The sequence below is a fragment of the Rhinopithecus bieti genome, unplaced genomic scaffold, assembly GCF_001698545.2.
Source record: "Rhinopithecus bieti isolate Rb0 unplaced genomic scaffold, ASM169854v2 scaffold_2432, whole genome shotgun sequence".
Lineage (NCBI taxonomy): Eukaryota > Metazoa > Chordata > Mammalia > Primates > Cercopithecidae > Rhinopithecus > Rhinopithecus bieti.
This window is the reverse complement of record NW_016804136.1, coordinates 3,790,432-3,802,356: the sequence shown is the minus strand read 5'-3', so window position 1 is coordinate 3,802,356 and position 11,925 is coordinate 3,790,432. Positions and strand designations below refer to the sequence as shown.

The 11,925-nt window shown below is 38.6% G+C and overlaps 1 protein-coding gene and 1 pseudogene across 2 annotated transcripts in view; both read left to right on the top strand.

Annotated features, from left to right (window-relative positions):
* TRANK1 (tetratricopeptide repeat and ankyrin repeat containing 1) overlaps positions 1–11,925 on the top strand; it is a 122,041-nt gene that overhangs the window by 67,072 nt on the left and 43,044 nt on the right. For both annotated transcript variants that reach the window (XM_017866557.1, XM_017866561.1), the window contains one exon: positions 7,787–7,957. In XM_017866557.1, coding sequence (XP_017722046.1) covers positions 7,787–7,957 — 171 coding nt within the window. The remainder of the gene's footprint in view (positions 1–7,786; positions 7,958–11,925) is intronic.
* On the top strand, positions 1,922–2,498 carry LOC108524547 (chromobox protein homolog 3 pseudogene; annotated as a pseudogene).

The following is an 11,925-nucleotide window of genomic DNA, read 5'->3' as shown; positions in this document are numbered from 1 at the left end:
AAAAAAAAAAAAAAAAAAGAATCATTTTAATACCTTTTACTATGAATTATATATATGTTCATGTCTCTTTCCCATTTTCTATATGGTTTTTGGTCCTTTGTCCTCAATTTTTAAGAATTCTTTGCTCATTAGCTTTTGTCCGTGGTATATATTGCAATTATTTTCTCCCAGTTTGTCAGTTGTCTTCTGACTTTGGTGTTTTTTGTCATGCAGTTTGTTTTTCTTTTTATATAGTCAAATTTATCAATCTATTGTTTATTGCCTCCAGATCTGGAATTACAAAGTCTTTCCTTACACCAAAGTTAAAGAGGAACTCACCTGTATTGTCTTCAGGTGCCTGTAGTGTTTCATTTTTTTACAGTTAGATTCTTGGTCCATTGTAGTTTATTGTAAGAATCTAGCTTTACTTTTTTCCAAATGATTACCTATTTGTCTCTGTACTATTTATTTAAAAGTCTGTCTTAACCTCAGTAATTTGAGATGCCACTAATGCTGAACTTTGTTTTATTCTATTTATCTCTTTGCCTATTCATGTGTTATAGGCGTCTTTGAATACCTTTCTAAAACCAGTTTAAAATTTTCAGTACACTTTATACCCACCAGGATGACTAAAATAAAAAAAGATAACAAATGTTGACAAGGAAATGGAAAACTTGGATCCTTCATGCATTGCTGGTGGGTAAGAAAAATGCTGCATCTGCTTTGGAAAACAGTTTGACAGTTGCTCAGAAAGTTAAACAGTTACCATAAGACCAAATATGTCACTCATAGGTATATACCAGAAAAAATGTAAACATGCCCAAATAAGAACTTATACATGGTTATTCATACCCACATTATTCACAATAGCCAGAAAAGTGGAAACAACCCAAATCTCTGTCAACTGAGGAATGGATAAACAAAATATGCCATATCCATGCAAGGGAATATTATTCAACCATAAAAAGGAAGTACCGATACATGCTACAACACGGATGAACCTTGCAAGTGTTATGCTAGGTGAAACAAGCAGACAAAAAAGACCACATGTTGTATGATTTCGTTGATATGAAATGTCCAGAATAAGGAAATCCTAGAGACAGAAAGTGGATTACTGGTTGCCAGGGGTTAGGGGAGTAGAGAACGACTTAATGTGTATGAGATTTATTTTAGAGGTGATGAAAATGTTCTGGAATTGGATAGTGGTGATGGTTGTACAACTTCATAAATATACTAAAACTAATTAAATTATACAGTTTATATTTATTGAGAGAGATTCTCCTTCTGTCACCCAGGCTGGAGTGCAGTGATGTGATCTCGGCTTACTGTAACCTCTGCCTCCTGGGTTCAAGTGATTCTCCTGCTTCAGCCTCCCAAGTAGCTGGGACTACAGACATGTGCCACCGTGCCTAGCTAATTTTTTTTTTTTTTTTTTTTTTGCGATGGAGTCTCACTCTGTCACCCAAGTAGAGTGCAGTGGTGTGATCCCTGCTCACTGCAAGCTCTGCCTCCAGGGTTCATGCTATTCTCCTGCCTCAGCCTCCCGAGTAGCTGGGACTACAGGCACATGCCACCACACCTGGCTAATTTTGTATTTTAGTAGAGACAGTGTTTCACCATGTTGGCCAGGTTGGTCTTGAACTCCTGAGCTCAGGTGATCTGCCTGCCTCGGCCTCCCAAAGTGCTGGGATTACCGGCATGAGCCACCATACCCGGGCAAATAATACACTTTAAAAGAATGGATTTTATGTTATTTGAGCTGTATCTCAACTGAAAAAATATTTTAAAGGGGGAAAATATTGAAAGTTCATGCTTTTGATAAAAAAAAGTTCATTGGATCTGGCTTGAGCTTAAGGTGCACAGGGTTGGAGATGCCACAGACCCATGACCCAGAACTGCTAAGAGGCAGTGAATAGTGGCTCTTCAAGTGTGTAATAAGAAAATGGCCTCCAATTAAACTACATTGCAAACAAGGGGAAAAAAACAGAATGGAAAGAGTAAAAAGTTAGAGAATTTGTGGTGGAAAAAGTAGTAGATTGATATGTAGTGAAAGGGAAAGTGGCTATTTCTTCAAGTGGAAGGAATTTACAGATGCTACAGACCTGCAGATGGAAGAATATCGTGAAACAATGCTTGGTTACCTGAAGAAAATTTATATTCTCCAGAGTTAATTGAAGCATTTATTAATTCCCAAATTAAGTAAAGAAAAGAAATTACAAAATACTTTATCTCACAGTAAATCTGATGACAGCGAATCCAAGAAGGAAAAAGATGCTGCTGAGAAACCAAGAGGGCTTGCTAGAGGTCTTAATCCTGAAAGAATAATTGGTGCCACAGACAGCAATGGAGAATTGATATTTCTCATGAGATGGAAAGATTCAAATGAGGCCAACTTGATGCTGGCAAAAGAGAAAAGTGTGGATTTTTCTTAAATTGTAATTGCTTTTTATGAAGAAAGACTAACTTGGCATTCTTGTCCAGAAGATGATGATGATGATGATAATGATGTGTGTGTATAATATAAAATCTGGGTCTTGGTTTTTCATTTACTAGTGTGAAGAAACAACTACATTGTAATGAAAATCAAGTTTGATATGTTCATTTTCAAATGGTGTTGGGAGAGTTGTTGGGCTTGTTGTTGTTTTTTTCATCAATAGCACTGGTTACTTTGAACAAAGAAACAAAAGCTCTCTGTAGTTGCTTCCTTTATCAGTAAAGAACATTCGATACCATGGTATAGTATTTCCTCTGCAGTAGAGAACAGATTTTCTAAATGTTGGGGGAAATTCTCATAGTCATTAATCATAACTTGGCTTCTCATAAGCCTGAGGATCATTCTGGTTGTTTTGTGTATGCATATGTAAATGGTTTTCTTTCTTTTTCTTTAAACAATTGCCAAAACAAAAGTCACAGGGAAGCCCATGTTTCTAATATGCAATCATTCTGAGCAACCCAAGGGATAAGTCACTTCCAGGTAAATTGAAAATTTTCCCGAAGCCATGTATATCAAGTGAAATAAATGATTCTAATTAATCAGGCAATTTAAATTGATAATTTAAAAGCATTTATATCTAAAAATGCAATGGTTTGTTAGCAAAATTCCTTAAAGAAAAATTTTATTATTGCCGACAACCCAGCAGCCTCCCTATCCAGGATGAGGAAACTAGGAAAATCCTAGTACGTTTTAATTAAACAAGACAGTTAAATGGGCATTTAAAAAGATTCTTTTAGTGAGCCATTTTTTTTCTTTCTTTTTTGTTTTGAACTTTTATTTTAGGTTCGGGGGGTACATGTGTAGGTTTATTATATAGGTAAACTGCATGTCATAGGGGTTTTGTGTACAGATCATTTCATCACCTGAGTAATAAGTATAGTAGCTGATAAGTGTTTTTTTTGATCCTCTCCCTCCTTACACCTTCCACTCTCAAGTGGGCCCTAGTGTCTGTTGTTTCCCTCCTGGTATCCGTGTATTCTAGTTGTGTAGCCCTCACTTACAGGTAAGAACATGTAAGTTGAAATCCCTGTTGCTACATTGACTAAAAGGTCATGATTCGTGGAATATCTAAGATGTGGCTCATGGAAACTAATCAGATGGTTAGAGATGTTGGCAGTTTAGGACCTGCAGCTGTAAATGAGTGAACAAACTCTTGTAATCTAATCCAGCGGTCCCCATCCTTTTTGGCACCAGGGACTGGTTTTGTGCAAGACAATTTTTCCACAGATGGTGGGGTGTAGTTGGGGGTGGGAGAAGAGGATGGTTTTGGGATGAAATTGTTCCACCTGAGATTACCAGGCATTAGTTAGATTCTCAAGAGTGGCAATATAGATCCTAGATGCCTCACATGTGCAGTTCACCATAGGGTTTGCACTCCTATGAGAATCCAATGCTGCTGCTGATCTGACAGGAGGTGGATCTCAGGCGGTGATGCTCGCTCTCCTCCACACACCTCCTACCGTGAGGCCCGCTTCCTAACAGGCCACTGACCAGCACCTGTCCACAGCTAGGGGGTTGGGGACCCCTGATCTAAACTATTGACTCGCATGTTTTTTCTTTACCTCAACTCATTCCTCACATGTATGCTCAGTCTTTTCAGTATTTGTTTTACTGGTTCAGCAGAAGCCAGGAAAAACAATTTGGTATTAACCAGAATGTTATCCAACTGTATATCGTTTATTATTTAAAATACTGGTGAACGATGGACAATACATAGTTTCATAGTTTTATACTCCTTTAAAAAATTCAGACGCTTTCAAAGAATGTGATAAAAAGTAAATCTCTTTCTACAAAATCAACTAATAAAACATTTTTTGTGAGTTTTGCCAGTAATGTATTTTTATAATGCCAGTATTTTCCCTTTTAAATATAAATGTAGGTACACTCTACATTCTGTTCAGCAACAATGTATCTTAGTCATCTTTCCCTAATAGTATCGGCATGGCAGTTTCATTTTTTTTAACAGCTCATACTGATAGATGGTTAAATGTATTTTAGTTCACTTTGCAATTGAAAATAATGCTTGGAGACCATTCTTTTATGTACATGTTTGTGAATCAGTGGGGTTGTATCTATAGGGTGATTTCCTAGTTAAGAAGTTGCTCGTTTGAAGGAATTGTACATGCTATTTATTTGGATATATTTTAATTTTATTTAAATTTTAAATATATTAAAAAACCAAAAGGTACAAAATGTATACATCAAGGGTCTCTATTCTTCTCTGTCCATTAGGCACCAAGGAATGAATGTTACTAATATATTAGATTTTTTTCCTGCAAATATTTTATGATGTACAAGTAAAAGCATATATGTTTAAGATGTGCTAGCATATTGGTATGTATTTGGATTTTGAAAGCTATTGATAACTTAAACCCCAGAAATGTTGCCTGAGCACTGAGTTTATTATCTCCTTCTTAAGTATTTTTTGGTACATAGAGAATCAATAACTCTCCAGATTATTTAAGTTGGCCTAAATTTTAAACCCATTTGAAAAAATTGCAGCATCAGTTGGGCCTTAGAAATCTTCAGCTTTGTTTGTAGTTTGGTGGGTGCTTGTTGTTACAATGGTCACTTTGGCTCTGGTGCGTATAGATTTGAGAGGCCCAGGACGGCAGGGGCTCAGGAACTCACCAGAGCTGGGCAGCAGCAGAACCCAAGTCTAGATATGGTTAGCTCCTAAAATTGAAGAAGTGAGGTTGGATCATTGCATGTGTCTTGATTAGAAGCTACATTCAAACTGGTTTAGGCAAGAAGGATAATTTATTGTCTCATATGACTGAAGACTCCAGAGTTTGGTTCAGTTGCTTGCTCCAAAGCTGTCTTCAAGAGTCTGTCTTGCCTCTTAGTCCTTTGTGTGAAGAAATAATTACGTTCTAATGAAAATCAAGTTTGATATGTTCATTTTGAAAGTGTTGTTGGGAGAGTTGTTGCGTTTGTTTGTTTTCATCAGTAGCGATTTGTGGTTATTTCTTCTTTCTGTTAGTTTTGTTTTTAGACAGGCTGCCTTTCAGTTAAGGCCACCAGAACCTTCAGGCTTACTTTCTGCCAATTTGTCAATCTCAGTCAAAGAGGATGCCTCCTCCCAATAGCTTAGTACAAGTCCTCCTAGTGTGTCTTCGTGACCTGACTTTGGTCACATGTCCTCTATGAACCAGTGAATCACTAGAGCCAGAAGAATGGAATGATCTCATTGGCAAGGCCCTGGCCAGGATTTAGCCCCTGGCAGAGGGTATGGGACAGAGCCAGAAGAACAGAATGGTCTGAGTGGCCAGATCCTGGTTAAGTGTTAGCCCCTGGACCTGAGCATTGGTGAAATGGTAGAGAATGTGGTTGTCACAGGGGTGTGTGTCTGTCTGTCTGGTGTTCACACCATCAAATCAGGTAAGGCTGAGAGAGAGGAGGTGCATTCTCAAAGGAAAACTGGGTGGTTCTCAGAAAAAGGGAGAATGGATACTGACGAGACAAAAAAATAAGTCTAATTTGTTGGCGGTTTTCAAATTTTGCTTCCTTATCCCCTTGAAGAATTTTGAAAATCTGTGTACCTCTCTGTAGGTATTTAAGTTGACATGTGGAATTTGTGTAATTTTGTACACATGGATATTTTAAAATAAAACTGTTACTTCACTTCTTTACTTGTATTTAATAGAATGGAAATGACGTCCTTCCAACATTTCTGTGATTGTAAGGCTGTAAGCATTACTTTTTTTCTGGATTGAATTATTACTAGTTATCAATATGAAGCTTATGAAAACAACATAAATATAGTAAAATTTCTATAATTGTTAAACATAAAAATAAATTTCTGGGGGGAAGTAGGTAAGGATAGATTATGTAGTGCCTTTTAAAAGAGGTTTTGCAGGTATCAGTTAGTTTTAATTGTCCTTTGGGTTGATACCTTGTAGGTGAGGAGTTTTTAACCCCCTTTGGGGCAGTATATTATAGTTATGCTGTGTCACCATACACTTAGTGGCTTGAAACAACACTCATTTATTAGCCCACAGTTCTCTAGGTCAGTAGAGTGACATGATGTGACTGAGTTTTCTGCTCAGTGTCTTGCAAGGTTGAAGGTGTTGGCTTTGACTATGTTCTCATTTGGAGTTCTGGGTCGTCTTTTAAGCTCACATGGTTGTGGAAGAATCCAGTTCTTTGCCATTGTTGATTGACATCCCAGTTTCTCTGCTGGTTACTAGCTACAGGCTGCTCTGGTTATTAGCCAGAGGCTGTTCTTGGCTTCTGCAGGCCACACACATTCCTTGTCCTGTCTCCTGTATCTTCAAAACCAGCAGAGGAGAATTTCTTGTGCATCAAATCCCTCTCATACTCTGAATCTCTGACCTCTAGAACTTTAACCTTTAGGACTCATGTGATTAGGTCAGATCTCTCTGGATAATCTCCCTATATTAAGGTAAACTGATTTGGGACCTTTGTTTCATTTGCAAAGTTTCATCACAGCAGGACCCAGGCTAGTATTTGATTGAATAACTGGGAAAAGGTGTGGATGCACAGCAGGTCAGAAATCTTGGGGGCTTAGAATTCTACCTACCACAGTGAGATTCTCGATGGGCAGGAAATATGACTTAATTTTTTTTTTTTTTTTTTTTTTTGTAAAGTGGGAGAAGGGCAGTTGCCTTCTCAGGAGGTGAATTTTAGGAAAGCTTACATATGGAAGTCGGAGATTAGGCATTGATTCATTTAACTTTCTGTGCCCATTTAAGTCTGTGTACCCCCAGGGATATACCTGTTTCATTCTGCAAACAGTTGCATCTGTGACCACAGACATACCTTGATGCTTGGCAAATAGATACATCAGAGCAGCAAATGGAGTTGGCATCCAGGGAGTTGGGGCTAGGAGGGTGGTAACAGTGACAACAAAACAGCCCCTGATGCCAAAGCAATCACTGCTTTCATGTCCTGTCTCCAGGCAGACTTTTCTCCTGGAAGAATATTTTGTTTCCTCTCTAGGGAATAAAGAAATCTGAAGTCACAGCTTGATGTTATCCTTACAGCTGTAACTGTTGCCTAGTAACAAGATTCCCCCTCTCCTTGCTTGTTACCAAGGAGAGGGGAGAAAGGTAGACAGAAGCGCACTTCTGAACCTCTTGAAAGCTATTGTCCTTCCCACTCTCCACAGAACTCCTTGCTTCAGGGAGTTGGGTGGACTACCTGAGGCTAGCAGTTGAGGCTCCACAAACAGAGGACCCTAGTTCTTTTGCTCTGGGCTGCTTGGGAGGAGATTGAGAAGAAGAGCACTCATGGGGACATCTTATGGAAGGAACCACGACAAACCCCCCTTCTCATTTTGGCCTGCCCTAGGACAAACAGAGGATGTGCAGATGCTCCTGCGCTTTGGGGCAGATCCCACTTTGCTGGATCGACAGTCTCGGTCTGTTGTGGATGTCCTGAAGAGGAATAAGAACTTCAAAGCCATCGAGAAAATCAACAGTCACTTGGAAAAGCTAGCTACGTGTTCTAAGGACCTATCAGGTACAGCTTCCAGTGTATTAACTTTTGGGGGGGATAAAACTGGTTCTGTGACATTAGAAATAAATCAGTTTATCTCTTTTTGGTATATATATGGAAGTGAGACCTACCAATCTTTGGAAAACTTGTTTGCTTTTTTTTTTTTTAAAGGTAGAATGAGACAGCTCTTATTTAGAGAGATGCTATGACATTCTGGGAACTTTTCCAAGTCCACCTTTGGACAGTGTGGGTGATTTTTTTTTTCCCCATGCATGTACACAGCAAAAAAAGGAAAGAATTAGAATATGAGATAACAAAAATGAAGTCTATTCCTTAGAAACAATTATGGCCAACAATTTAAAATACGCATACGTCTCTATTTCTTGATTTATCAATTTTGGACAGCATCTGCTGACAAGACCGCGTAAAAGATGAAGTGCTTGGCTGTGTCAGTCCCATTTGTTGGGTTTTGTCTAGTAATGCTATTTGTATTATTTATATTCTATTTCTTAACTCTTGAGTTTTTCATGCTTCATCTACAGATTGCTTCTAAAAATTGCAAATTAGTGAATGACATTTGCATGGTAGTAAGATTATGTAAATGTTACTCTTTCCACAACTAGTAGCATGGGCAGACCCATAGAAAGGAATCACCAAATGTCCTGAAAACTTTGCTCTTTAAATGTGATACTCTTTAAGCATCTCAGTTTAATGAAACATGTATATATTTTTATACTTCTTGTAGTTCTAACACTCATACATGACTCCTATGGTACTGTTATCCACATAGATTTCCTCCTTGATATGTTGGAGTACTTGGTCAAGTAAGGTTTTCATGGAGGAGGCATAGATAGTAGACTTACAGAATTTTTGAAAATGTCTTTCTTTTATCCTCATATTGATGGATAATTTGTCTGAATATAGGCATTGTTATTTCATCAATAGTAAGTTACACTCCCCGCCTCCCCACCTGCAAAATTTTAACATCTTTGAAATGGGAATGTGTTTTATAATCAATGACATGTCATAGTTTAATGGTAACCTTTTCTGTTATGTTCATCAGTATCTATGCTATCTTAGTTTTATGAAATATACTGTAAAATCTTATTCCTCACAACTTTGTATAAATTATTTCATTATCTTCTAGCCCCCACTACTGCTGATAGAAGTCTGATGTCAGTCTCATTTTTTCCCCCTCTAGAATTTTCTCTGTCCTTGGAGTCCTGAAATTTCCCTATATGTATCTAGATGTGGGTCCTTCCTCATTCTTCTGGCTTGGCACCCGTTGGCCCCTTGCATTCTGTTTTCTTAGCCCAGAGGCATTATCTTCTATTATTTTGTTCCCATCCAAATCTCTTCTTCTCTTTGCCACTGCTATTAAATGGATGAGCTTCTTGAATTTATAATATATGTCTCTGTACCTTTCCCTACCACTCTCTATCTCCTTTTCTCTTCCCAGATCTTTAAATTCATCTAAAGCTTCTACTTTTATAATTCATCTTGTCCATCGCTGCATTTTTTAATTTGGAAAATTATAGTTTTAATTTCAAGAACCCTTTTTGTTCTGATTCTTTCTTATCTATAGAAGCTTATTCATGTTTTATATTTGCCACATCTTCTTGAATTGCATTTAAAAAAGCAAATAACTTGTTAAAAAAAAACTTTCTTTTCTCTTTTTTTTTTTTTTTTTTTTTTTTTATTTTTAGACGGAGTCTCGCTCTTCGCCCGGGCTGAGTGCAGTGGGCCGGATCTCGCTCACTTGCAAGCTCGCTCCAGGTTTACCGCCATTATTCCGACTCAGCTCCCGAGTAGCTGGGACTACCAGACACCCGCACTCGCCCAGCTAGTTTTTTTTTGTTTTTTTTTTTTTTTTTTTTATAGAGAGGGAGTTTCACCGTGTTAGCCAGGATGGTCTCGATCTCCTGACTCGTGATCGCCGTCTCGGGCTCCAAAGCTGATGGATTACGGCCTTGAGCCACCGGCCGCCGCTTGAGCCACCGACTCCGGCAAAACTTTCTCTTTTCTTCCCTGAATTATTAATGTTACTTTTGGGGTTAGTTGACTCATTTTCTTTTTTTTTTGAGATGGAGTCTTGCTCTGTTGCCCAGGCTGGGGTGCAGTGATCCGATCTCAGCTCACTGCAACCTCCCATCTCCCAGGTTCAAGCGATTCTCCTGCCTCAGCCTCCTGAGTCACTGGGATTACAGGTGTGCACCACCACACCCAGCTACTTTTTGTATTTTTAGTAGAGACTGGGTTTTGCCATGTTGGCCAGACTGATCTCGAACTCCTGACCTCAAGTAATCCACCTGCCTCGGCCTCCCAAAGTGCTGGGATTACTTACAGGCGTGAGCCACCGTACCTGACCTGACTCATTTTCTTGCTTCTCATTTGTGCTATTCCTTTTCCCTAATTATCTTCTGATCTTTGGATGGTTTGTATTTATGATTGAAGGGCTAGATTGATTAATACTTAATAGTTGGTTAGCATGCATTTCCTGCAGTTATTTAAATGTGCTTCCCTAGAAACACTCCCTCCCTTGAATGTGCAAGTGGGCAGCAAATTGCAGGCAACCTGAAGAGGGCATGTGTTGGGGTCGGAGATAGTCTGTCAGGCTGTAGATTATTGCAATTGCCGGAGTGAGAAAAGTTTTATGTGAGGGAGATTAAAGCTGCTTTTTAAAACACTTCTCCCTCAACTCCATTTCCCCATTTATGTTTTAATTTTTAATTATTTATTTTAAAGGTGTCATTTCTAGGAGACTGTGAGAACAGGAGAGAGGGGTAGAGCCCTCTTTTTTTCCCACCCTCTTCACGGGTGTTCTTTCAAAGCTTTGACATACCGTGTTTAGTTTTTAAATGACCTCCTGTTTTAGGAATACTAATTTCTTCTGTGAGGTAGTATAATGAATAGATTATTGTGGAATGCTTTTTGAGAGCTTATGCATATCATTTCAGTTTCAGAATGGTTTCCATGATTTGAGAAACTGCAAGTAGCCAAACAGGTCAGTGAATTTTCAGATTTTAAAATAACAGCAAAAGAAGAACTACTACTTAGTGGTAGAAAATGGCTGACTTGTTTGCAACATATATATGTATATGTTTATGTGTGTATATATATATATTTTAAGAGACGGAGTTTCGCTCTTGTTGCCCAGACTGGAGTGCAGTGGTGCGATCTCGGCTCACTGCAACCTCTGTCTCCTGGGTTCAAGCGTTTCTCCTGCCTCAGCCTCCTGAGTAGCTGGAATTACAGGTGTATACCATCACACCCGGCTAATTTTTGTATTATTAGTAGAGACGGGGTTTCAGCATGTTGGCCAGGCTCGTCTTGATCTCTTGACCTCAAGTGATTGCCTGCCTCGGGCTCCCAAAGTGCTGAGATTGCAGATGTGAGCCACTGTGCTGGCCTGCAAATTTTATCTTCTATTAATTTTGATCTCAGTTCTTAGAATATTGTGTATGTTCCATTTAGTGTTAAAGTCTTTGACCTAAGTCATTCATGTTGGTTTAGTTTTAAGGTTTTAGGTTTTTTTTTTTAGTTTCCTTGTTTAATACAATCCTTGAATATCTGTTAATCCTAAAAATGCTTTGTCTTCTGAGGCAAGGTTCTTGCTCTTGCTTCTTTTCTCTCTCCTTCACCAGTTAAATGTGACCCGGGTTTGGAACCAAGGGAAAAGACTTGGTAGAATCTCAGCGTGTCCCCTTTTCACTCATTAGAATTCACCTGTACTTGCTTGGTAGAAAAGCATGCATGAGAGGACTGTGCATTGTTCTAGCCTTGCCATTCAGCTCACCAGGTAGCCTGTGACTGTAGTGGATGCAGTCAAGCCTAAAGCCTTCCATACTCAGTGGTAAACTTGTTGGATGTTTGATTTCTGTAAAGTTTTCCAGACCATTGGCCACAAAGATTTTCTTGCTGTGCTAGAGGAATATTGAAAGACTATAGAGAAACGTGAGTGAAAGGAACTAGTAAAATAAAATCTATAAAGA